General features: G+C 32.2%; 5 protein-coding genes and 1 pseudogene across 6 annotated transcripts in view; 4 read left to right on the top strand and 2 right to left on the bottom strand.

Moving 5' to 3' along the window:
• LOC116341543 overlaps positions 1 to 6805 on the top strand; it is a 148535-nt gene extending 141730 nt beyond the window's left edge. The window contains exon 4 of the mRNA XM_031768666.1: positions 98 to 6805. Coding sequence (XP_031624526.1) covers positions 98 to 378 — 281 coding nt within the window. The 3' untranslated portion in view covers positions 379 to 6805. The remainder of the gene's footprint in view (positions 1 to 97) is intronic.
• Positions 6806 to 8941: 2136 nt separating this feature from the next.
• On the bottom strand, positions 8942 to 10916 carry LOC116341657 (adenosine deaminase AGSA-like). Its single transcript, XM_031768854.1, has 4 exons — positions 10888 to 10916; positions 10017 to 10777; positions 9589 to 9942; positions 8942 to 9507 (listed from the first exon to the last, which is right to left on the bottom strand). The coding sequence occupies exons 2-4, from the start codon at positions 10770 to 10772 to the stop codon at positions 9079 to 9081; spliced, it is 1539 nt and encodes a 512-aa protein (XP_031624714.1). The 5' UTR covers positions 10773 to 10777; positions 10888 to 10916; the 3' UTR covers positions 8942 to 9078.
• A 1570-nt stretch (positions 10917 to 12486) lies between these two features.
• On the top strand, positions 12487 to 14491 carry LOC116341686 (annotated as a pseudogene).
• Positions 14492 to 16143: 1652 nt separating this feature from the next.
• LOC116341704 (serine protease inhibitor 88Ea-like) lies at positions 16144 to 17955 on the top strand. The gene is made up of 5 exons (XM_031768938.1): positions 16144 to 16654; positions 16717 to 16906; positions 16987 to 17086; positions 17147 to 17382; positions 17468 to 17955. Exons 1-5 carry the CDS (start codon positions 16203 to 16205, stop codon positions 17750 to 17752), a joined length of 1263 nt encoding a protein of 420 aa, XP_031624798.1. The 5' UTR covers positions 16144 to 16202; the 3' UTR covers positions 17753 to 17955.
• A 656-nt stretch (positions 17956 to 18611) lies between these two features.
• On the bottom strand, positions 18612 to 25400 carry LOC116341579 (brefeldin A-inhibited guanine nucleotide-exchange protein 1). 2 transcript variants are annotated; one of them, XM_031768727.1, is made up of 6 exons: positions 25221 to 25400; positions 24470 to 24660; positions 23933 to 24324; positions 21561 to 23859; positions 19118 to 21483; positions 18612 to 19036 (listed from the first exon to the last, which is right to left on the bottom strand). In XM_031768727.1, the coding sequence occupies exons 2-6, from the start codon at positions 24600 to 24602 to the stop codon at positions 18896 to 18898; spliced, it is 5331 nt and encodes a 1776-aa protein (XP_031624587.1). In that variant the 5' UTR covers positions 24603 to 24660; positions 25221 to 25400; the 3' UTR covers positions 18612 to 18895. The 2 variants fall into 2 exon arrangements, with proteins under 2 accessions (XP_031624587.1, XP_031624586.1); XM_031768726.1 differs by lacking the exon at positions 25221 to 25400 and adding an exon at positions 24913 to 24927.
• Positions 25401 to 25755: 355 nt separating this feature from the next.
• On the top strand, positions 25756 to 26917 carry LOC116341646 (brain protein I3). Its single transcript, XM_031768826.1, has 2 exons — positions 25756 to 25957; positions 26093 to 26917. Exons 1-2 carry the CDS (start codon positions 25888 to 25890, stop codon positions 26440 to 26442), a joined length of 420 nt encoding a protein of 139 aa, XP_031624686.1. The 5' UTR covers positions 25756 to 25887; the 3' UTR covers positions 26443 to 26917.
• The last annotated feature ends 319 nt before the right edge of the window (positions 26918 to 27236 follow it).

Raw genomic sequence — 27236 nt, 5'->3', positions numbered from 1 at the left:
TTATTTTTCATCATTTATGCCTTCAGTTAAAACATGAAAACCATCGAAATAACGACTAACCAATATACCAATATGCGATTTGTTGTTTCGTTTACAGACTTGGAAGGCGATCAATTGTTTGGCGAAATTGAACCAACCGCCCAACCGACTCAAGAGGCTCCGCTTGCCCTAACCAACAAACCAAGCCAGCAACAGCAGCATCATCATCATCATCATCACCATCATCAATCTCAGCCCATTCAAGTCGAAATGAATCCATTCTTACAATTTCGCACAACATCATCAAATTCAAGTGGTGCAACAATTGTATCACAAATTCATCCACATCATTCGATCAACAATCGGCCGGGCGTCATCGTTGTTAAACAAAATTCTTGAGCTGCTCACAGCAAACAGCATACTACGACTTTACAATTGGGATCTAGTGCAGCAGCGTACTATAAAAATCAAACTATTATTTGGCCATCAGCATGAACACGCTTGCAACGCAGAACTCAAATTTAAAATTAAATTTTTATTAAACATTTATTATTATTTTCATTTTTCTTTCGGAATTAAGGAGGAATCCATCAATGTGTATATTTGAGGATTATTATTATTATTATTATATTATTGGATGATAAGTTTTAGAGTACGCAAGCGTATAAGTATAATGTTAAAGCAAAAAAAAAAGTTGAAAAGCTGCAAAAAAAAATTCAGTTGTAAAATTTAATTTCAAACACAACCGAACACAACATAATACATTGAGGGACAACGTGTACGTTTAAAGAGGTACACGTTACAATTCGAAAATGATTCGAATTTATAAGAGTTACACATTCAGACCGTATTGAGTTATTATGTTCATTTAATTCGTTTTGTTCGAAACAAGGAGGGAAATGATTATTCAAACGACGAAATCGACTGATGTCGTTCATCGAACTAATATCAATTTTAAACTAAAACACACACACACACTAAACGTAAAAATGTCACATGTAGATGTTTTTGATGAATGTATGCAGAAAATAAGTAAAAAAAATTTCATAAATAAAAATTCAAAGCTGGCGGGCAGAGCAAAAATGGAATATTTGAAGAAAAAAAAAACGAAAATTAAAAAACTTCGTCATCAATATATTTACAAACACTCGCATAGCACACAAGTAAACAATTCTAGAAGGTGACGCTAAATATTTGAAATGGTATAACTATGCTACTCTATACACATACACATACACACAGAGAATTAACCTTACCGAGCATGCTATAGCAAAAACAAAAAACGGCTTGGAGTTTGTATTTTCAAGAGCTTTGAAAGTTACACGAAACATAAATCGTATGTTAACAATTAAAGCTTATCTCACACACACACACATCCAATGTAAGCGTTAACGGCAAAAGTTATTCTGAAACATTTTAATTATCCTTTTACCAGTTGAAGTAGATGCTCGCTTGCGACACAGCAACAGACCGAGTGACAGAGAAAGAAGATGAATAGGATGAACGGAATAGCTTAAATTAAGTGAAAAAGATTAGATACACAACAGTGGCTAGGAAATGTGAAACAACTTATACATGTTGAGAAAGACACGTATACAAAATATGCAGAAATTCATGCTGATATTGAGACGAATGAAATGCATAATGATTTCGATGTTTTAACAAGTCGGTTGTAACAAACAAGAAAAGTTTAATTGGATTTCGATTCTATTCACCCCGAAAAATGCTGCAACAAACATCTATACACCAGATGAGAACAAAATTTTAATGACGTCAATAAATCCTTGCATTTTCATATTACTACTATTAGAGATAGATAAAAAAAAGCGAAAAAGATAGAGAATTGACAAGCACACTCAATTTTAGCGAACCAAAACCGATATATACACACACATACTAACATTCACACCGATAAAAAAAACTACACACATAAATGAAACGATATCGATAGAAAATATTGACAACATCGTAAAATAGTTTGATGTAATTTAAAACGTGTAATAAAAATAGAAAAAAAAGGAAACGAAACATTTGCAAAACAAAATAAAATGGTAAAATAAGCACAGTTTACAAACAACAACCAACAAACAAACATCCTAACATTTCTTTTTCATCGAGCTCATGCTCTAGAGTGAGCGAGAGAGCAAGAGAAATTGATCCGAATCACAACAAAAAAATTTTTCGAAAATATATTCGTAGCAACAAAAAAAAAATCAGAAACACACACTCACACTACAAAGCAACATGTGTAAATAAATATGGGAGAAGTGCTTAACTGAAAAGTCGCTGGTTGAAAATAATACTATAAAAACCATCCGAATACAGATACGGAGAATAAAAATGTGCTAATGAAATGAGCTAAACATTCAACGACATACAAAGTAACGAAGCAAAGAAATGCGTTTTAAAAATCGACAATCAACTTACTTCTGTTGAAAGAAACAAACAAAAAAAAAGTTATTACTAATAGTCATACACATACGAGAAAAGAGATAAACCGAGCAAAAACGTATATGCATTTTGCTTACAACACACATTTAAATAACACGTATTGATCAAATCAATCAACAAATCGGTGCAGAAACAACACAATTAATACATGTTGATTTAGTAAAATTTTGGAACCAAATTTAGCGAAATTTGAAACAAATGACAATTGTTTTTTAAAACAAAAGATTTTTTATAGTCAAATGTTGAAAGAAGAAACAAGATTTAAGAAAAACCACATTAACGAATCTTAGAGATGCATTTTTTTATGAAGTATTAAAATCATACATACACACAAGACTCAATTATTTAGACAAAGAAGGTTAAAACCAGCGACTTAAGTTACACACATACACACATTTTATAGATGAATATATAAAAAAAAACAACAATCGAAGTGAATTGCACAACTAAAAGTGAATTCATGTGAAAAAATTAAGTAAATTTTATTCACACCGATTGAACTAAAAAAAAACCTAAAAATAAACAAGTCTTTTTTGAGAATAAGTAACTATAAATACAAACAAACAACAAAACATAAACGGTTTCATTTTCTCCAGTAAACATGAACACCAGACACACGAATTACGGCGTGCAATAATGCTTTTTAATGAGCGTATTTTACATTAAATTTAGGATCGAACAGGACGAATTCGACGATCTCAAAATACGCCCCCCCCCCCCGCCCCCCCGACAAAATACACACAGAAAAAGTTAGAACACATAGCACTTACCACCACCCGCACTCCCTAGTCCCTTCCTCTACCTCCACCACCTCCTGTCCAACAGAAAAACACATTAAAGGAATTCAATTTCTATAGCCATTAGAATGACGTTTAGACAACACTTATATATATACATATATACAAGAGACACATTTAATCCATGAAAGAATATTGTTCATTGAACAATCTCAATTGAAATGAGATAAGAATAATTTAAAAAGCGATGGATAAAAAAACACATACAACTAATGGTCATCATAAAAAATAACTCTACAGCATATTCAAAATGATAGTTCGTCTCTGTCATTTTGATGAGTATGAAATGAAACGAATCGAGTAAAGAAAAAGAAAATATTAATTATTATATTATAATAAAGAAAAACATAGCTAAATAGATGTTTAAGCATACAGAATAATGAACTTTTTGGTTCGCATTAGCATTTCGTACTATACGTATAATCACGAATTTAGCGAAGTGTTTTTTTTCGGCCACAAAATATACACAAACACTCAATAAATGTTGTTAACATGCATATAATAAACGCAAATTCATTCAGATTCAAAACTATAAATTCAATGTGAAAACATAGTGGCAAGATGAAAGAAAATGAAATCATATGTAAAGATATATTTATTTTAAGTAAATCAATTTTCAGTTCCTTAAATTGCATACGAAGCGACAGATGGCAATAAAACAAAAATAACAACCGAAAAACATACATACATAAATATTTGGTATTGTCGCTGCATTGTGTTAGTATAAAAAATTCAATTAGCTGAATTTGCTATAATTTCACTTAATCAATAATTTAAATCGTTATTTTTAGGAAAGAGAAAATCGAAATCACAGAGATTTTTTTTGTTTAATTAATTGGTTGCCAGGATTTACATGTTTTCTTGATTTGACCCAACATATTCGTTATTCATTGACAATCGGTCAATACCGAGAGAAAGAAAACACGAATGAAACATTTGAATATGCCACGGCATCATAAATCAATGCAAATCCTGTGTAATTGTTCATTTTTGCCATGATAAAATAAATAGGTACATATGCCTATATACGAAGTCCTATTATTCTCTCAGCGTTTTAAAATAACAAATTTATATCTCATCGCCCCCCCCCTTCTCGTTCATGTCTTGTTTTTGTTTTTCTTCTTCTCATCGAAAACTAAAATCCATAAACTCTATTACAAAATCATTAAAAAAATAAACCACATAGTCTCCGCCGCGATAAATTGAGCCAAATAGCAAATGAATTAACAAAAAAAAAAAAATCCATAGCATAGACAACAAAACATATATAAATTCGTTTCGAAGTGAATTTAAAATGAACCAAATGATTTATTTTTATTAATTTCTGTGAAATTTTCTATACACCAATATTACGATAATTATTTTAATCGGATCCATCCCCCCCATAGAACTGAAACAATCACATACATACACCACGTGGCAAATGAGCAACATTTTAAAAAAACTACCTATGTATTCGCAAAATTCATTTTCATTTTGTGCAACAACAACAACAAAAAACATACATATAAACACAAAAAACCGACAAAAAGAAACACCCTTCCAAAAACAAACCATTTTATTTTAAAAAAACATTCTTTTTACCCTGAATCACCTTCTTCTCAAATACACATTTTGTCATTGGGTAAATATTGCATTTTTAATGTTCTTAAATTTATAGATTCATAGGAAACTGATGCAAAAAAAACTAAAAAATTGTGGGTTGAAAAAGAGACCCGCACAGAAAAAAAATCGAAAATAAAAACTTTAATGAAAATAATAGCAAAAAAAAAACACATAAAAAATAACAATATAGACTATATGCATAAGAATTTAGCAGTTAAGGTGTTTCTTTGATAAATGATGAGAATTTCACATGGCTTCATTGACATACCAAACAATTATTTTATACATCGCAAGTATATCCACTTAATTCCGAAATTATATGAAATGAAACAAAAAACACGTTTGTTGCAACAAAAAAAAAAGAAGAAATAATCGTTTGGTATTGATATTGAACGTAATGAATATTATAACTAAAACGGAAAATTTTCCTGTCATTTATCACAGGCTTATTTATTTCCGAACATTTTAATTGTTAAAATTATTAGAAATTTTATCAACAAAAATAAAACAAAATTCTATTTTGTGTGGGCTAGAATTTTAAGCACACAATATTTTGATTGAATCGTCAACATTTAAACGAAACATAAAAAAAATTGATTAAAAAATTTTCAAAAAAAAAAAAAAAATACGAAAAAAACATTGATATGGAATTGGCACAGACTGGCAAATGAGTATTGGCATTGAATTTGTTCCTTCCTCTCAGACTCAATCCCAAGCCCCATTTTAGAAAATTCATATTGGCAAAATTTGTGATTTATTTTAGTGAAAAGAGAAATTGAAAAGAAAAAAAAAAGAATTAGGCACATGTAGAATATGTGAACGACAAGCGCATTCATTAAGTTCGATTGGTCACGAATTTTGCATTCAAAAGAATGTAAATACATACAGTATGCGTTAGATTTTCGTTCGTAGAACATTCACTCCATTTTTATTTTCATTTTTAACTTAAATTTAAATTATCTAAATTAACTAAAAAAAAATGTTTCACAACGGTAGATTATGCGCAGCTTAAAGTTGCCACAATCAACAATTTAATTAAACATAATTATCTTTCTGTTTAGACAAAGTAAAATAAAAACTAAATTAATTCCTTATAATTTTAGTTGGCCAAGAGCCACAATTGGTTTTAGCAAAAAAAAAAAATACTATAAAAAATTGGATTGATTTGTGATTTCAAAAAAAAAAAAATCAAAATTGAAATTTTTTTTTGACCAAACCGAGAAAAAAAAGAAATATATTTTTAATGATTCCTTTCGGCGTTATTCGGCATGTTAAATGAAAAAAATTGATTGGTGAAAATGAATGTAAATTGATGAATTTTGTTAAATATGGTGAGGTTTGTGTGTGAGAGCGAGAGAAAAGAGTAACCCTTTTTGGAGTAAAGAAAAAAATGACGAAAAATTTTTCGAAGAAAAAAAAATTGATAAAAAAAATCTCATTTAATATAAAATATGTGTTTGACGTGTTTATGTGCATTCGTGAATAAGTGGTCGACTAAATATAATCAGTTGATGGTTATAGAAAAGAGCCCAGCCACATCCCGTCCATGTAAGCGCTAAAGGGATTAACCGTCGCTTAATGAATTATGGAATTCACGATGTGAATGTAGGGGAGGCGAGCATTTCATTTGGAATCGCTTATTATATTTAGTCGGCTGATTGTGAGTGTGCACATTTATATATCTAATCTAATGAGTTATACGATAATCCATAAACATTCATATAGAGAAATTCACTTGAAATGAATCATAAGGAAGCTGAATGGAACGTAAACAAAAAAAATTGAATTACAGCAAAAACAAAATTAATACAACTAATTTATAAGGAAAACACATACACGGATTATTACAACAATATACAATTTAAGGAAACAAAATTTATGGATAGACTATAAGGCACATAATTATTATTCAAAAAGAAAAAAAAATGTACATAAACTTGACTTGAAATATACTACTATACACTACTTATTAATCATCTGGCGTTCATTTTACTTTTCAAATTAAGTTTCTATTAATATATACATTTTCAGTTTACAAACATTGGCGAAATTTGTTTAAGCTTCTTTTTCATACATTTAAAAAAAACTTTTTTTTGTTTCGAACCAACAAATAATTGAACAAAACAAAAATCTTGAGTAATAAGTGCACTCACACACATGCTGTGGAGTGCACACTCTGCACAAGTCAATTTAAAATTTATTTCACTACGTTTGTAAGTATATGTTTTTACAGTCAGTAAACACTGACACCAAAAATCTTTTCAGTTGTTGGTTACATTATTATTTTTTGTTTTCTCTTGATTTTTCCATCTTTTCGATTTTAAGTTTTTTCCGACACCCCGTTTCCCTATCACACACTCCCTCCCAAAAAAAAACAAAACATTAAATTTCCGTGAGACAACACAACAAAAAGTCAAAAACTATAATAATCGTATTATATCATAAAATAATCGACTTTTAGAAATGAACGGTTTCAAAATGCAAGGAACATAAGAAGTGTCAGGTTTTGTCGAAAATAAAGTTTTAACAAAGGATCGACAAGCACATATAGAAAGCAATGTTCAAAAGAAGATGAAAAAAAAAATACAAAGGAGAAATGTTCCACTTTGGATGGACTTAAATAAAAGAGAAATAGAGAATACTGAGTTTGATATTTCGAAAGCAAATCATTTACTCAAAATCTCATAACATAGCATGTCCTCCAAAGAAAGTTGAATAACTTGTTGGCGTCTCTAAAAATAAATACAAAGTTTTAATAAAGTGTTCATATAATCGAATTTGTGTATGATTTGTTATCTTTCTGTGACCCCATCAACCCCATCCATCTCTAGGTATTTTCTTGCAGCAATTGCAGTGGCTCGGTAACCAACGGGTAATAATTTAACAATGTTGCATGGCTTATCACTGTGACAACGTAGTGACTAGTTTCAATTTTGATTTTATTTATTTGCTCTATCATTTGCAACCATCACTTCATTCTTATGAAGAATGCATCTTATGTCCAGCTGTGCATTTAAAGTTTTCGCTTTGCTTTTCGTATATGTCTTGTAGGTAACTGTGATGTATGTTTCAATAAATAACACACTTTGTTGTAGCATATTGACAGCGGTGTTCAACTTTGAAGGTGTCCTCTTTCATTTATTTATTTATTTTCATATGAAATAGTTTTTGAATACTTAATACACTTGAGATACTCAAAAATTTAAATTTAACCATTTTGCATCTCTGTTTCTTATTAGTTATTACTTTGATCTATGTACTGATGTAAATAATAAACGGTCTAATAACTCCTTATATATTAAAAACCTTATTAAATTGTCATAAATCCAGTGGTATTAATGTAACCTTGGTTATTCCATAAATTATACATCTTCGAACCACATAGTTTCTGCTTATAAATGTAATCAATAACATTATTATCCAGTAAATATTTGACCGATAGACCACGGTCGCAAATGGAGTTTTGCCAATGTTGAGCTTATTTGAATCGAAATCGTATTGTCAATGATTGTTATGTTCGCGTGTAAATCGAATTCACATTTAAAACGGTACAGATTTCATTTTGATAGTTAAACTTACTGAAAGTCCAAATCACACCATTAACCAATATTACGAATCATAATTATCTGTTTAAATAAAGGAAAGTATAAAAAAACGTAAAAGCCATGACGTTTTTTGACGTTGAAACCAAATTTTTTGGTGTCGATTTTGAAAAAAGTCCAAAAATGCTCTCCCTTTAACTGGTCTAATGCGAATTTTGAATCTTGAAATTTGTATTTGGCGGAAGTCAGCTTGGAATGATTTCGTTTGTGCCATTTAATATTGAGTTGAGGTTGTTCTATAATTAGATATAATCAACTTTGAATTACTTTTCGGTCTAATAATGCATGAAAACAAAAGTAATAAACTACTACTATGTTTTCTTCAACATTTTTTTATCGACTACTGTCCATTGTATAATTTCAATTTTACTCTAAATAAAAGTAAAATATTCACAAAACACACGCACTTAAAGAAAAATGACTTATAATATCGAATTTTAATCATTTTTTTTAATTTCGTAAAATGTATTTTCTTTTGTGATAACATCAAATGAAAATCGAGATGGATAGCCTCATATAAAATTTATTGTTTCTATTCAATATTTGCAATACTTTTTATTACACACTTCACTACAAATTGTTTGGTAACAAATTCTATTCTTTTCTCTAATGACAATTTAACTTGAAAAAATATTCTAATGCTGTTAAAATGTTTGTTCGACCAAATCAATGATAAATTGGTCCCATTTGATTTGCCATTTGGTAAAGGCTGTTGTTTTTTCCATATCGTTTAATGAACTATACTGGATCGAATTGATTGCGAGTTTTTTAAGAGTTCTCAAATCACTGTGACGGGATGCAATGCCAAGAAATGTCATGTAAAAGTCGTGAGACAGTGGAGACACCTCCCAAAATCCTGGATCATCTGATGAAATTATGATGGGCACATTTTGTGCAATCAAAACTGACGCTGGGTGATTACGATAATCATCAACAAGTTTGAGAACTTGATTGGAGATAGGATTTACTTCGACTGCTATATTGTTACGTTTAACAAATTCCATTAATTTTGGATGTTTGGTCAAAGCGTAACCGTGACCTATTCGACGACTTCCCATCAAAATTGTGTCGAACTGCGCATCACAAAAAAAAAGAAAATTGAAACAACAAATCTAAATGACCAAGTATCATATTAGCAAATTTGAGGTACTTACCAAATTTTCATCGACACTACCGAACCAGTTGGTCTCACCGGCATGGAAGAAAAGATTCAAATCGGCAGGTAATTGTAAAATTTGTTTCGCTACCAAAAGCAGACCGGGAGTTCTATCTTCCTGTCCAACCAGATCAAATCCACGCAAGATATGCGGATATTTTTCATGCGATTGACGAGCCAAATCGAAATATTGTTGTGCAATAGTTTCATTTGCTACCTTATATTTTCCTGGTGCGTAGATAATTTTGTATCCGATGAAAAGCGGATTTTTACGCTTAAATTCAACCAATACTTGTTGATAAACATCAAAAATTGCCATTTCTGAATAGATATTTCCATCCAAATCATAGAGCTATTGATGAATGAAAGGAAAAGAAGCAATCAGTGGTTATACATTTCGAACATTTGAATTAAAATACAGTTTACCTTTGGAAAACTGCTTCTAATTTCTGCATATTGAATACCATCGTTTTGAAATTCTTTGAATGCATGTTTTAAGTATTCCTTGAAAATTGGCGCATAACTTAAAAGAGGTGTAATTTTTATGAAAATATTCGCAAAACGATTCCAAACTTCATTGACATCCCTAAATTGTATTCTTGGGTCAATATTCTTATCGAAAAGCGTAAATACTTTGCGAACATATTGATCGTAATTGGATGCACCCATTTCGGCACGTACATCAGCCACAAGACGCCATTCATCATTTTTGCTCTGCAATTTTTGTGGCTTTTGTCGTGCAAATTGAAATGTTTCAATTTCACTGTTATTCGTTGACAATTGCCACAAATTTGGCCAATAAGTCAGAGAAACCAAATAATCGGCTGAGCACATGGTCTTTTCATGTACATACAAAAGACCACCTTTCGGCATTTTTTTAATGATTTGAAACAATTTGGAATTCTTTACAATGTCCAATACCTCGAAAATGTGTCGAGATGGATTGAAAAGATGCGGATTAATCAAACCAACTTTAAGCTCATCTTCTTTTGCTTTCATAATTATTTTATTTGCCACTTTTTCGATTTCCGTTAGATTGATATCGTTGCCAAAACTGGAGTTCATCTCTGAAATGAGCAGATCATTTCGCTGGCGATAATACTGTGTTAAATCGACAAAATTCGATTCGATCGAATGTACTATTAACCCCAAACATATTATCCGAGCAATTAGTTTGTTCATCTTAGCTATGGGTATAATTTTTTTGTCAGCATGGAATTTAAAACACAAAAATTAACGAAAAATATTAACTAAACACACGCACCCAAAGGAAAATGACTTGAAATTAACTAATTACCAACAACTCTCGTTGTAACTGATTGTGTTCTTAACTTTCAACGAATAACAGAAAAACCTAATGAAGTGTTCTTTAATTTATATCCAAGACGAGTAGATAAGAGTCTCATTGTCATAAGATTATCGAATTTTAATCATTATTTTCAATTTCGTAAAATGTATTTTCTTTTGTGATAACATCGCCGTTCCTTTTGCTCATTTATCATCTAAAATACTGACCGAATTTCGTAAGTTGTCAAGTGTTTTTTTTTTAGCAAAATAGTGTTGAGTAATAATAATTTTTCTACAATTTATATACTATTATCGATTAATGGAATAATGATGTTCGCAAATTCCGACTCTAAGCGTGTGTATTTCTTGTTCGACTAAGTCAACGATAAATCCCATTTAGTTTACCATTTGTTGAAGGCTGTTGTTTTTCAGTGTTGTTCAGTGAACTATACTAAATCGAATTTATTGAGCGTTTTTGAAGAGTTCTCAAATCACTGTGACGGAATGTATTGAAAAGAAATCCTGTATCATGTCATGAAATTATGATGGACACAATCTAGTTGAATTACATGAACCGGAAATAAACGACATTATATTTTCTTTATTTTCATTATATGACTGAGTACACATTAGAATAGTAAAAAAACTGAAACTAATCTTTCTGTGTACTGTGAATAAAAACTTAATATACATTTGTACATTCAAAACGTTGCAGAAATTCACTCCTTTTTACTGTAAGTCCATGAAGCAACGTTACAAATGTATAATGTAGAGATACAAGGAAAGTGAGCCACGTTATTTGTTAGTATTTGATTTCAATAAAAAAAACTGTAGAAGAAGTAAACATTTTTATTTCAATCGATGATAATTTGATGAATTTGGAACCATTTTCCGCGTGGAAAAAAAGTGACTGACTGACTAACTGGTTAGCTGAAATCGACTGAAATTGAATTTTTTTAACTGAAAACGTCTACCCAGTCGACTTTAGTCGTCTATGTATGTCATTTAAAACAGATGACTAATTTGGGACGTTTTTGTCTATATAGTCAACTGCGATTGAAGTTGAATTAAGTTGTATTTTCCTCTACTAGGATTGACTGAATAATCAGCCAAATTTACTTAAAACAACTTCAATCTCAGTTGACTTTAGCCTAAAACGTGTCAAATAGGTTAACTGACTAGTCAGTTAGTAATTTTCCACAAGGGTTAGAACTGTTTAAATCTTGCAGTGTGATTTATATATATAATAAGTACTTGTCTCTCCACTTCAGTGTTGCAATGTGCAATAGTTGTATACATAAATGTCTAAACGAGAGTAAAAACAAATTTTTTATGACGATCGATCCCCGTTAACATTTACGTTCGAGAGGAATTGATGTTTGTTTTTGTTAACGTTTTTGGATGATTTTTTTAATTTTATTTTGCTTGAATTTTTGGACCATTTTTGGATTTACCCTCCTTAGATCGCCAACTTGAGCCATGTTTGCCAATAAATCAACAAATGAGATAAGACTATAAGTTTAATTTTTTTTCTGATAAGCTTATCGACAGTTTTATCTGTTCCGTCGATTAGGTAACTTTTGTCATAGAAAACTTTCCAGAAAGAGTAAGACAATTCATAAGTAAAGATGTCAAAAATGCAGTACTTTTGTCCAATATCCATTCTACTCAGTTTTATTAGCTTGTGCTTATTTTTTAGCTTGAGTCCACAATTATGCGATGGGTAAGTAAACATTTTGCTATTCTATATTGTTATTTGTATTATGAAATGTGTGTAGAGAGAGTAAACAATGGCCTTAATATGTAGTCGAAAAAATCACGTGAAATAAAAAGATATAATTGTTTAATTTTAAGGTTGCCGATGAACTCTACCATAAAATTGAAAGATTTGCGTGCATTGATGCGCCAATTGCCAAATAATGGTGGTTCAATAAATGCGTACATTATTCCGTCGGATGATAGTCATCAAAGTGAATACATTGGTTCAACAGATAAGCGACGAGCGTTCATCAGTGGTTTTGATGGTTCCGCGGGAACCGTTATTGTTACGGAAAAAGAAGCTTTGTTATGGACAGACGGTCGCTATCATCTGCAAGCTGAACAACAATTGGACGAAAACTGGATGCTGATGAAAGATAGATTGCCCGAAACACCAACTATGAGCGAGTGGCTTATAAATAACTTATCGGCCGGTGATCGTGTCGGTGTTGACGGAAATTTGTTATCGTTTCAAGCTTGGGACACACTCAACCCTGCACTTAACTCAAATGGTATTGTCTTTTCTTTGCCTGATTACATTTTAATCATTTGCATTTTTCATTTTTTTCGCGTTACAATCCAATTTTAGATATTCAACTCGTTTCCATCGATGAGAATCTCGTCGATCTCATTTGGGAGGATCAGCCGGTTAGAAAATTTAATCCGATCATTAGTTTGGATCTAAATATCACCGGTAAAAGTATCGGTGATAAATTGGAATTGATTCGAAAACAAATGCAAGAAAAACATTCGGAAATTTTGGTTGTGACTGCATTAGATGAAGTTGCATGTAAGAGATATATTTTAATTTTTGCCGAAACATATTCCAATGACCAACATTTTTCACATTTTTTCGCGTTAAATTTCAAATAGGGTTAATGAATTTGCGTGGATCAGACATTGAATACAATCCAGTCTTTTATAGTTATGTTGTGTTAACATTGAATGAAGTCTATTTGTTTGTGGGAAAAAATAGCTTACCAATCGGATATGAAGAGCACTTCCGCAAAAACAATGTTTCAATATCAAATTGATTGTTTTACACGTGTTTTAAAAGGTCAAATTACTTTGGGAACAACTGTATTTCCAATCAATGTGAAGGTATACATTACTAGCAGACTTTTGAGATTTTTTATTCAATGTCTTTATTTTAAGGGAAAACTTATAGAAGTACTAGCACGTAAGGCATTATGGGATGTTGGTCTTGATTATCAGCATGGGACAAGCCATGGAATTGGTCACTTTTTGAATGTACACGAAGGGCCCATCGATCTTAGTTTACAAGAAAACATGTTTGTTTCAAATGGTAGATTAATTCAAATGATGGTTTTTCATGTTTTTCTTATCAACATATGTCTAAATAAACATCTTTTTAGAGCGTGGTTACTATGAGAAGGATCAGTTTGGTATTCGAATTGAAGATATTGTTCAAATTGTTCCAGCCAACGTTTCAAATGACTTCAATGGCCGTGGTGCACTCACATTCAAAACGGTTACAATGTGCCCCATTCAAACCAAATTGATCAACAAAAATCTACTGACAGAAAAAGAAGTAAGCACTGATATTTACCACATGAAAAGTGTATGTATTTAAACTGTATTGTTCTTTTTTGCAGCGAAACCATTTGAATAATTATCATGTACTCGTTAGAGATACACTCAAGCCAATGTTAGAACAAGAAGGAGATTATTTCACCCTTAAGTGGTTGGAAAAAGAAACACAACCTATTTAACTGATTTCAACTTTCAATTGAGGACGAAATTAAATCATTTATATTTCATATAATCTAAAATTTAGAATCTAATTAAAGTATCAGCCAATATTCTGATTTCTCAAACATTCACTTTTAAAGCCACCCATAGTCTTTGTTTTTATTTCACTTATGTCCAATAATTCCTTCTAACCAAAGCAAGTAAAAACGATATATACATGCAATTTGTAAACGTTATCTCGATTTTATGATGCAATCAAATTCAGATCAATCTTTCTACTAGAACCACATATCCCAAATGGATATTAACGGGTATTTAAATTAGCTTCATATCCATTTGTTAAGCTTCAGTCAGACACTTATGTACTGTTTTTCACAGCCGTAATTGCGGAAGTAAATAATATATTGAGTATGCGAAAATATAAACTTTTTGAAAATAAACAATTAAGCATGTTCTAATATATTAGAATTCACAATTTTCAAGATCATATGTTTATTTGTTTGTTATCGAAATTTTTGAAAACACGATCAATCCATCTGATCAAACCTAGGTAAAGACAATAAAGCTTCTGATTTTTGGATTAATTTGAAATTGTCCAAAAACAAAAGTTACTCGGAAGCAGACCACCAACGACTGTGTGGCGGTACGATTATTGCGAAGCAATACGTTTTGAGGGCAGCATATTGTTTTTTAAATTATTCGATTCCAGAATCACTGAAATACATACCAGTGATTGCTGGAGTGACGAAACTAAAAAAAGCTGATGTTTATCATAGATTTTGTGTAACGAATTCTCACGATATATTTCTTCATAATTTCCCCCTTGATTTCCCCAACCAGCTAAAAATCCAATTTCATCCGGATATTTATACCATGGACCAAATGTGTGTATGGCCTCCACTAGATTTTCCGTCAATTTCGCGTGATAGTTTCAATATTGCGATATCATTTACAAAAGTGTAGTTATTGAAATTTTCATTTACATATACATTTCTTTTTGTATACATTAAAAGAAGCAAAGGTCTGACGAAAGTGTGAAAGAGTATTGTATACGTTCGCTACACCTTCGTCACACTCTCGCTATACTTTCAATGCAAAATAAGCATTAAGAAATAAACATGAAAATGAAGGTGTGAGCAAAGTGTAGATAAAGTGTACGGTGGTCTGGCATGTTTACGCGGGTATTAAGCTCCTAGGTTTTTAGAGAAGAATAACAATAGCTATGACAGCAGAATTTGATATTATTGATAGAATGACACATATCTTGACTATATCTTTTTTCACAAGATGTCGCCCAAAATAAACTCAGACGTTATGAGATAGATTTAAAAAATAAGATGTCTCCTTCAAATCTTTGGCTTAACAATTCTGGAGCTCAAACTTAGAACATAAATATATAAGGAGAGCAAAACTTTTCGTTTTATTTTTTTCTCAAAATGACTTCCTACAAAAAGGTGTACTTTGGTTTTGGAAAAAAAGTTAACGAAGCTATTTGTTGAACAACAATTGATCCTTTGTCTCTTTAGGCACATCTGTCCATTTCATGCCAATGTAAGTGAAAGAGACTATATTCACCAATACAATGCGAAATTTAAAAAATAGTTGGAACATATTCGAATTTTGTTGATACTTTTCAAGGTAAAAGGCAACTATCTTCGTTTTTCGTAATTGCTTAACAGTCTCGAGTCAAGCCCACTGAAAAAATAATTTCGTATGGAACAGACGTTTACCTTCATTGTGTAGAAGGCAGATGGTGCATTGATCATTCATCTCAGTTGCATATTTGTAGTGAAAGGGAAAAGTTGGTCTTTGAAAAGAAAAATAATTTTTTTATATCCTATTTCCATCATAAATATGAAAAAATCAGTGATTTTTATCATAATTGCAATATTTGCGGTGATTGCAGTAGCAACGATTTTATTTCAAAATAAAAATTCAATAAAGCGCTACATAAAGCGGCATTTTCATGACTTTCCTGATGAAAAACGAGATTATCAACCATATTTTGGTCAACTAAATTTTGCCATTTCTCTATTGGATTCATTACAAAAGGAAAATCCAAATCAAAATATCGTGTATTCACCGCACAGTATATATCAAGCACTTTTATTAGTTTACTTTGGCGCTGGTGGTGAAACAGAGGAAGAACTAAAACATTATTTAGGATTGAATTGGGCCAAAAGCAAAGATGAAGTTGCGAATATATATAAATTGGAGAAACAAGTGCGAGATAATCGATTTCGAAATCAATCAATAATACTTTATTCAGTTAATAGATTATACGTTGCACAGGACATCATCTTGCGGTAATTGTTTTTTTTCTTCAAATATCTATTATCACACTGTTAATAAATGAATATGTTTGTAGTGATTCGGTCAAAAGATTATTGAACGACAGTATTGAACATCTTAATTTTGTTACTGATCCATATCAATGTATACAACATATAAACCAATTCGTTGCAAATGTTACAAAGGGTCATATCAAAAATGTTATCGATGGAGGAATAAACTTAATGTTCGTTATTGTCAATGCTCTTTATTTTCAAGGAAAATGGGTATGTGAATTCAAAGTAAACGAATTTGAAAAAGAAAGTTACGCTCGATTACAAATGGATTGGAATTTTATACTTTTTAGGCTAACAACTTTTATCACACTGGTCGGAATCTATTCTATCCGGCCCATGGCAAACCAGTTTATGTTGATATGATGCAAGGTCGCAGATCGGCCGAATATGGTAGATATTACTTTTTCTCTTCCGACAACCATCAGTTGATTCTAATTTATTTTGAATTAGGTGTAGTAAAAAGTTTAGACGTACAATACCTGAAACTACCATATGAGGGAGCAAAAGGCTCGATTTCAATGTATATTTTCTTGCCAAACATCGATTCGGTAAATATTGATGAAATATTAGAAGACTTTACGGCGGAGATTTTGGATTATGTATTCAGCGGTGTACGATCAATTTACGGTGACGTTGACATTAAACTCCCAAAGTTTACAATTGAAAAACAGTTTCATTTGGAATCGGTATGTTAAAATTTTGGAATTCTTCCGATATTTTTTATTAAATTACTCATTGATTAATTTCCTTTTTTTCTTTTGATTACCCTAGGTAATGCAACGTATGGGGATGAAAAATTTGTTTAAAAATCCAAATTTTAGTGATTTATTTGAATCTAAGGAAAGAAAATTGAATACTAAATTGGTACATAAGGCAAAAATAAATGTTGATGAACGAGGTACAATAGCCGTGGCTACTACAGGTTCGATTTTATGGCCTATATCTTTGAAATATTATAAGGATTTTTATTGTAATCAACCGTTTTTGTATGTAATTCATGATCAAAAATTCAAAGAAATCTTATTTGCTGGCATTTATTACGGACCCAACTTATAGGGATTCAATAAAACTTAAGAACGAAATAGAAAATGTTCAAACGAAATATTTTTTTCGAGGTAAAAATCACTTCTAAAAATTACTTTTACAATTAGCTTTGCAATTACTGTTTTACAAAAAAAAGTAAGCTTGCGTACGTAAGCCTCTTTATTTTTAAAAAAGAAATGGAAAGCTATAACTTTAGATATCTGTATAACTAAGAAACTGGGTACATAAGACGTTTGCTTCAAAATCTGATTCAAAAAATGAGAATGTAATAAATTAAAACAAAAGTTTTCTGACATTTTATTGTAGCGATTTATTTTGTTTGTTTTTGTCTTATGCAATAAAATAGATAGAAAGTGTAGCATTTTTATTTTTATTTCAGCATTTGATTGTTTTAATATACTTAAATATTAAATGACAAATTTCGTAACGTCAGTAGTGTGGAGTGTTTTGAAAGTGGTTATTGGGAGAAAGAGCCATGGAGAATTTTTTTAGAAACAATAACGCTTTTCTCATTAATAACAGATTTCTGTAACATTTTGTAACGATTCGTACAATTTTTACTCTTCTACAGTAGAGAATAGTATTAAATCATTTTATATGTTGCTTATCTGGTTGCTTGAATGTAAAAATCTTTTGATGCATTAAAATGTTTTTTTTTTCGCGTCCACTCCACTCTCTTTTTTTAAAAATGTATAAATTTCTTTTGTTTATTCTAATGGAATTTTAACTCTTTCTGATTCAACATGACATTATTTTCATCTTGATAATAATATAATATACACGTTCGAATTTATATTGAGTAAACTTTATACAGATGCATTCAACTATAGGACGAAACATTGGAATCTCCAAACATATTGTTCACAGCTTGTTTTGTTTTTTCAAATAAATATGCCATAGCACGACGTTTTTATTTTGCTTATTTGACTCAAGTCGTTTATTAGGGCGCTTGTCCCACAAAATAATAGTATGAAATATTTCATTCACTTTGATCATTGAACAAACAAAATTATTGTAGATCGGTCTGCACAGCATTGAATACTTTGTATCTATACAATATTTCCTAATCGTTCATTAAATTGCCCAATTTCAAAAAGACACGGAAAAAATACGAATAAGTTTAAACGTAAACAAACATTTTATAAATCAATTAATTTAAGCCGTGGTGCTTGTTATATTGAACACTGGGCCGATTCGTAGGAATAAACGTCTAAGGACACTTCTAAGTTCTGGTTTCAAATCAGAGCAATTAATTTCACATAACAATAAATAATAACTAGATATATGCGCAGCAAACTGAAACGAGAGAGAGAGAGAGGGAAATTGCATTACAAATTAATGGCCGTAAATTGATGCAAAAATGTGTTGATAACTTACCCGTTGGTCTTGCATTTTAATGATTCTTGTTAAAACAAGTAGTAATAATGATGTCCAGGCATCACGATGCGCTTCACTTTGCAATAACATAAAATACTCAAAGGCTTCTTTGCACACATCAATGAGGCGATTTTCTATTTCGGGCCATTCACACGATCTCGATTCGTCATTGTACATTTTCAATAATATTCGTAATACGCATGCCAACGATGTTGTTTCTTGTTTCAACAAATTCGGTTTAACCGAACCCTTCAAACCGGCACGCCATAAAATATTACGTTGTTCATGATCCGAATTGAAACGTTTCGCAAATCGATGACTTTCCATCAAGCATTCAATCAGCTGAAATAGATGTTTTGTATTCAAATAGCTGTACATTCCTTGTTCTTCGCGTTGGCATTCGGTTTGACTGGATGTCATGTTGCCAGTTACATCAGCCGTAGCCAGTGCCAATGTTTCGGCATCTTCTTTTCGTGATGTGGTTGGGAAAAATACAATACTATCGATCGTCTGAATTAATTCCAATTGAACAACACATTTGATAAGTAATGATGCAAATACGCTATTTTGTGAATGGTACACATCAGATTTAACATCTTCAGCATTTAAACTATAGACTGAATGTTGTGAATTTGTTCGTTTTAAAATGCCTTGAATTTGTTGTTGGCTATTATTATTATGTCGAATGTCACCATTTTCGATTGAATGATTTCGGATGTTATTCATGTGATCGGCACTTGTTGGTTTCCACGTAAGCAACTCTTTTGGCAACGTACAATTGAATATGTCAACCATACATTGGCACGTTTTATCCCATGTGTCATCGGTGAATTTCAATCCATTGGAAATCACCAAATTCTCAAGACAATTCGTTCCCGATCGTGCCAATTGTTCGTTACTCTGTTGAACACACCAATGCAATTGTGTATATAGATTGCTCAGCAATAATGGTCCAAGAACATCAAAATATTGAGTAAACACATCGATAATTGCATACAATGCATGATTACATGTCGTTGTCATCCATTCGGCTTTTTCCGTTTGATGTTCTGGCAATTTCATATTGTCAAAAATTCGGAAGAGAATGTTAAATAGATCTTTCCACCAATTCGGTTTAAATGATTCACCGTGTGTTTTAACAATTTCAAACAGCACCGTCAAACCACGTGTACGTACATCCAATTTACAACGATTCACCACACACGATAAACTGAATAGCATTGGAAACCATCCGCGTACCCAAACTCGATCTTCTTCCGATACCGAAACATCATTCTCCATTCCGGCATGTTCGGCAAATAGATTTGGTGATTCGGATACACAAAATGCACAGGTTCGCACCAAACGTATCGCTTCCATCGATGTATCCGGAAATCGAGCCGAATTACATGCAAATTCTGACAAACATTTCACAGCATCTTGAAATGAATCGATCATTATGTGAAATTGTTGCTTGTATAAATCGGTTATAATTTTGCCCGTTGTTTGGAATGCCATTTCGACAATGCTTTCGTCTTGATCACCAGCCGCCAAATAAAAAACACAGAAAATATTCTTCCAACCGGATCGAATGTTCGGCGCTTGACTATTCACCATTTGTGCCACACACCGTACAACCATATCACGAATTGCTGACGAATTATTCTTTTTCATTATGTGTTCAAATGGTCGTAAAAATTCCTTTTGAAATCGGAAATTAGCAAATTCACCTTTTTCAATGAATTTCATTGACAATTGACGCAATGAATCAAGCGCAAAGAATGCAATCTCTTCGTTTGCATTACAACCAACCGTATTAAAGTGATCACCGAGTACTTGCCAAATGCGCGACCATTGCAAACGAATACGTCCCATATTGTAGTATGAAATTTCGACGATTTTTTGTAATGAAAACATTCTCGGTTGTACACTATTCAATTCATCCAGCGACACTTGGCATAAAGCCTTTACAAAATCAACGATTGCATCACCATCCAGACGAATCGATCCGGTGAATATACGATCGACGGCTACAACAACACTTTGTGAACTTGTTTCGCCAATGTGCTCTTTAACACTCGGATCAAGTGCGTCACGATGATGTGTTGGACCGGAAAGAAATTGCGGTCGAACGCCTGTGCCAATCATCTGTGCCAATTCCAATTGTGATATACATTTGACAATGTCAAGCCAACTGCTGCCCAAATAATTGCCATCGGTGTGTGCAACCATAATAAGCGTTTTAATGGTATCAATGTTTTTCGCCTTCATTTCAGTCATTGGTGAATTTGCCGTTAACAATGTAAATCTGGCTAACGCTTGCACATATGCGTCTCTTTCGAGTGTCATATGAAATATGCACGCGGTACGAATAGCACATCGAATACCTTGAAAAGAAAACAAAAATACGATAGATACCAGTTAAAATTGTACTAATGAAAATAAATTAAAAATCAGTTCTTACCATCTAAGCAAAGGCTTGCAATTTCAGGATCGTCACAGTCCTGTAAACCGACAGAAAAGGCCGCTAAAAAAGGTGTCCATGCCATTTTAAACATTGGCCGTACATGTTCGAGATGTTTTGCCGATGTAAATGGTGATTTAACATGCGATACAGATTCCATTAGATTTTTTGCTGTACTTGACATTGCTTCCATTTCCAAGTTCCATAAAAGTTTTCGCTTCTTTTCGTTGGCTATAAATTGTTTTCCCGGCTTATTTACAGTATTTTTCATTTTAATTTCTTGGCCAGCAATTTCATCATAAATTTGCGATAAATATTCTTCTGGTAAATCTTTGCTATCGCTAACGCCACGATTCAAATTGATATATTGTTCTTTTGTCATTTTGTTCTTTACTTGCGGCGAATGCAAATCGGTTGTCAACATGATTACCGAAAATGCTAGCACATAAACGGTGTCAGCACTCGAGAACAATGTTAAATTTGGATTACATTCACAATATCGACTAGCAAATTTCTCCATAAGACGATCAATTTTCTGTGCTTCGCCCGGCAGTCGAAATCCTTCGAGAAATGTTCGCAACGCAAGCACAATATCCATACCGGCAAAATTCATTTCATCGATGTATGCACACATAACTTGTTTACAATGATCATCATTTTCACCTAAATAATCACCGATTAATGTTTTATCCAGACGTTCATCTTTTAAAAGCCATTTAGCCACATCTTCTACCGTTGATCCGATTAATTTATGCCCTTGCAAAAATTGAACCCCTTTTTTTGGCTTACGATTAAACATATCGATACCGGTTTCCATAACTTCTTTACGTTGTTTTCGTTCTTCCAATTCTTCGGGTAAGTCTAACACTTCTCGATTGATTGAACTGCCCATTGAATTAAGGCTTTGACTTGATCCACCCAAAGTAGTTGATTTCAATTGCGTGGAACCGTTCTCATTGACACTGTTCGTTTCATAATTGTTTGCATTCGAGGGTTTGGTTGCTGGTTCAAGTAATGTTGTTTGTGTGTTTGGATTTACGTACAGATCTTTACTCCATTCCACCATACATTTTAAGACCGAAACAAGACATTCCAGTCCACGAACTCGCATCGCTTTCTCTTCTATCGGTCGAATACCAGTTTCAATTGCTTGACGACCTTGAGCGATTTTTGAAAGATGATTTACCAATCGCTCTAACAAATTGGCCGCCGATAAATCACAATCGTAATTTACATAAATATCAACAACACTTTGAGCATCGCCACAAATTCGAGTTAGTGCTTGAATTACCATCCATTTGTGTTCAAATGATGATGTGCTCGCCTCCAATATATTCAAAAAGATTTCTTTGAAAAAAACTTCGATTTGTTTTTTCAAATGCACTTTAAAATTTGACAGCAATGCCACAAAAATGGATAATGACAGTTCAAAGACTTCTTTTACCGGACTGACACCATTCTGCGATAGTGCAACGCATAAATACTGTTTGATTGCCATGATAAACATTTCATTTGATCGAAAAACTGGTCCGGCATTTTGTAAAATTGACAACAGTAAATGCAATGATAGCACTTTTGAACGAAGTTCGTGTGATTTTTCATCGATATATCCATCGGGCAATGGTTTCATTGAGAGTTTACACAGCGCACGAAACACAAGGAATGCATCTTTTTGAAGAATATGAGTAAATTTGGCCGTTACCACATTATCATTTTCACTTTGAATTTCAACACTTTCTTGTGATGGTACGCGTGGAATGGACTCAGATGTGGCTTTTGGCGTTGTTGGTGTGGTTGGTTCAAGCGTTGATATTGTTGGTTCATCTAATTTATTTTCCGTTTCAATGTCATTCTTTGTCACTTGAGCATCATCGAATGATTGTTCGGCGACCATTTCTCTTGCACCATCGACATTCTCATTGGGCCGTAACTTATTTTCCACGATTTGACATGCTTCGTCAATAATTTCATTTAGAACGTGTCTAATGTAAAGTTCGTCTGATTCAATATCGACGGAGGCGTTGACGGCGGTGGCGGCAACATCTTTTCTCGGAATTTGTTCGCTACTTTTTGTATCGTCGTTAAGCACTTTTTCGTTCGCATTCGATTCAACTGGCGAAGCATTCACGGGAATTTGTATTGTTGAATTGTCCGCTGATGTTTCTGAATTCGTTTCAAATGCTTGATTTTCCATTCGCGTGAAAATCACATTTAACATTTGTGTAAGTGTTGCGCGTGCTGTCGTTTGATTGATTAAATTTTTACTCGATAAATAAATGTCATAGCAAGTGCGCACAGCCTGAAAAAAAAAAGAAAAACAATCAACATTTGTTTCGACATTTATGTTCTGGATTTATGAATTGACCAAATACCTGAAGCACGTTTCCTTCATGAACTTCGATATATTGTGATGTAACAACAGTTAAAAGCGCTTTAATTATCTGTAGTTCAACTCCATCGTCCGTTTGTGGTCCGCTAAAGCAATTACATATGGTCGATACAATACGATCGATAAGGTATCGCCCGGGACTTGATGAATCGGGAATGTTTCCCGTTAAATGTCCATATGCGATTAGTTTTTGCAAACAATCAAGAGCGGTGACAACAATACGCGGCGTTTTACTTTGACACGCCAATTCAAATGGTAGAAAATATTTTTCCGCATTTATAGCATTCGCTGAATCATTTTTGGGCAATGGCAAGGCCGTTGATTGGCCATCGATCGATTCAATATGACCACCATCCTTCAATTGCTTTATTTCACCTGAAAAAAATTCAGACGTAAAAAATACGATGAGTTCACTTGTTCATTCACCTCAATTCAATAGAGAACAAAAAATTACACGCCCTTATCAAATGTCGCTGCGTCTATAAAACTGATAAGTAGGTTATTAAAGATTTAAACGTACCGAGTGCTGACTCACAAGCCTTTTTCAATTGCAAATGATGCGATCGAGATATATCTTTGTCAGCTAAAATCTGTTCGAGAGCACGTTCGATGAATGTCTTTTTTGCCATTTTTGTCGTATTATTATTTTGCATTGTTTTCTTCTTCTTTCAGATTTTGTTTCTCTTTAGTAATTCGAAAAATGTTTTATCTCTGAAAAAAAATGAGCAAACATTTTATTATTGCCACATGAAATATGTATCAATGTTCGCCAATTTTGGAATAAATTATTCTAATTTGTTTGGACGATGAAAAAAATCGATATTTTTTATGTCAAATGACTCTCACTGTATATGTTTTGGATACACGTTCACCTAAATGTGACGTATCTAAAACTTAATACAGACTTGTCAAAGTGATTTCTCTCGTTCATTTCATTTTACATTCAGACAAATTAACACTTACACAAATGATTTTGCAAGAAAAAAAACCATTTAAATTACGACATCGTAAAAATTGAAATGTATTTTTTTTCACAAATATTTCACTTTTTTTTGTTACAATATTGCGACACACACAATTGATTATGTGTTTGCTAATACATTCATTCTACACCACAATGTTGGTTGTATTTTCACTGCTTCTTCTTCTTTATTGAATGCACCTTCTATGTTACAAATAAACGAATGAATGACGAAAACAATGTTCTGTATTAAGGTTATCACAGTCAACAATAATTTAATACGTAAATTCTTATGCAAAATTTTTATTACTTGCTCTTTATATTCAAATGCTTGATTACAAACGAGAGATATTTCGAGTGGACTTTATCGCGTAAACAAAACCACCGTAACATTCGGTTTTCATGCACTAGGTAAATTTTCTCCAAAAGACAATCGCTTTTCGCATATGTGTCACTTATATTCAATGAAAAATTTCTATTTGGAATATACAATTTTCGTAGATTACTGCAGTTGTCACGTCAAAACTTATATGTCAAAACAGACTCGTTTTCGAAGTCACACACATACACACACAACTGACACATTTTATGTACGTTAACTACGAATAATTAAGCAGATATATTGACCATATTTGTGTGAAAAAAAACATAAGCGGAAATCAATTAACATTCAAAATGCATTCTAATTTCATTTTTATTTCGAAAAATCGAACTTCGAAGCAAATTTAAGTAAACAACGCAAAAACCGTCAATTGAATAACAACCCAAATTATAATATACTTACAATCCAATTTGTATACCATTCGTGTGAACGAGACCGTATTTTATTTTGACATTTCAACTGATTACTCATTGAATCGAACATTGCAAATTATTTGAACTATTGATAAACACAAAGACGACGTAGAGAATTCAATTGTTTCCCTTTTTTTTATCGAACGAAAAAAACTTTATATATATACATTTAATAATTCAGGATGTATCAAGATCAACCACCATCGTATAATGAAGCGATTAATTCGCCCATCACACCATCGGCACCGCCAGGTTAGCATATATTTACAATTTTCGCATTATTTAAATGAGAATTAGATAAATTGAACAAATAATCAATTTATATATTTCAATTGTGTGACTCATCACAATGCATCAACTAATTTGTACTGTTTGTTGTTCTTTTAGTTGGGTCAGGAATGGTACAGAGTTCAATTGCTGTACCAAGTGGCAGTTACATGCCAAATTATCCGATACAACCATTACCACAAGTTCAACCAGAGGTAATAACAAAACCAATTCGACCTTTGCCCACAATACCCACAAATACAAGCTATGGAACTCTTGGCCAGGCGACAATTGCTGTACCAACCGAAATTATTGTGATCAATGGATGTCCAGCTTGTCGGATTGGTATTCTCGAAGATGATTATACTTGTCTTGGCATTTGTTGTGCGATTTTCTGTTTTCCGCTTGGAATTCTATGCTGTCTTGCACTAAAGAGCAAACGTTGCACCAATTGTGGTGCTGAATTTTAATAGCCTACATACTTGATGATAAATTTCAAGTGCTCAACGAAAGCCGAGTTAAATTTTAAAACGGCCAAAGAATCTTATTGCATGAAAATGCCATTAGCTTTACAATATTAGGGACAGAATGGTGATATTTTTTTAGAAATTGTTTTTTCTTTTCTTTTAATCGGTGAAACAGAAATATTTCTATTCAATTGTTACTTTGACATCATATACCATATACGAACTTTATTGGCATATACACATTTTGACATCATTTAGTTAGTTTAAGATGCTGATAAAAAAAAATATATATAAAAAAATAGGCGTAGTTCAATAAGATTAGAAACACCCGAAAAGGAATTGAAGTTGATCTATCGACATTTTGACGTGAATAAGCATGAATTTATTTTAAAATAAAAAAAAAAGATTTCAAAATATTTGAATTTTATAATGCCCGCATGAAGAAAATCATTTAATAAATAGATAAAATGCTGAGAAATATGTGTTTTTCTTTTATAAACATTTGATGAAAATTCTAGCGATTTATTTCAAAGTATTCTCGATCACGCTAGTTCATTCTTCCAGCGTGTCACATTGCATGACTAAACGATTGCGTAGATAATGGTGTAGTATATATTTCGAAAATTCAGCCTGTGTCTAAATATTAAATTCATGCAACTGGGCACTGCCACTGATTTTTCAATTTTACTTTAAAATCATATACGTCTTTTTGCTCTGTTTTTCTTCATACATAAACATATTCAGACTTAGAATGCTAAGTACATTATCGCTTGTAATTGACAGTCGAACGTCAGTTG

The sequence above is a fragment of the Contarinia nasturtii genome, unplaced genomic scaffold (genome assembly GCF_009176525.2).
Source record: "Contarinia nasturtii isolate CC-2019 unplaced genomic scaffold, AAFC_CNas_1.1 Cnas_scaffold_745, whole genome shotgun sequence".
Lineage (NCBI taxonomy): Eukaryota > Metazoa > Arthropoda > Insecta > Diptera > Cecidomyiidae > Contarinia > Contarinia nasturtii.
Note: the sequence above shows the minus strand (reverse complement) of the source record. Positions and strands in the feature narration are given on the sequence as shown.

Coding starts and splice junctions, on each gene's coding strand:
- LOC116341704 (XM_031768938.1), top strand. CDS start 16,203: ATGAAAAAATCAGTGATTTTTATCATAATTGCAATATTTGCGGTGATT. Junction 17,087..17,146: donor TCGCAGATCGGCCGAATATG/GTAGATATTACT, acceptor ATTTTGAATTAG/GTGTAGTAAAAAGTTTAGAC. Junction 17,383..17,467: donor AACAGTTTCATTTGGAATCG/GTATGTTAAAAT, acceptor TGATTACCCTAG/GTAATGCAACGTATGGGGAT.
- LOC116341579 (XM_031768727.1), bottom strand. CDS start 24,602: ATGCAAAATAATAATACGACAAAAATGGCAAAAAAGACATTCATCGAA. Junction 24,325..24,469: donor GGCTTGTGAGTCAGCACTCG/GTACGTTTAAAT, acceptor AATTTTTTTCAG/GTGAAATAAAGCAATTGAAG. Junction 21,484..21,560: donor TGCAAGCCTTTGCTTAGATG/GTAAGAACTGAT, acceptor TTTCTTTTCAAG/GTATTCGATGTGCTATTCGT.
- LOC116341646 (XM_031768826.1), top strand. CDS start 25,888: ATGTATCAAGATCAACCACCATCGTATAATGAAGCGATTAATTCGCCC. Junction 25,958..26,092: donor CACACCATCGGCACCGCCAG/GTTAGCATATAT, acceptor TTGTTCTTTTAG/TTGGGTCAGGAATGGTACAG.
- LOC116341657 (XM_031768854.1), bottom strand. CDS start 10,772: ATGAACAAACTAATTGCTCGGATAATATGTTTGGGGTTAATAGTACAT. Junction 9,943..10,016: donor TTAGAAGCAGTTTTCCAAAG/GTAAACTGTATT, acceptor ATTCATCAATAG/CTCTATGATTTGGATGGAAA. Junction 9,508..9,588: donor GTAGTGTCGATGAAAATTTG/GTAAGTACCTCA, acceptor TGTGATGCGCAG/TTCGACACAATTTTGATGGG.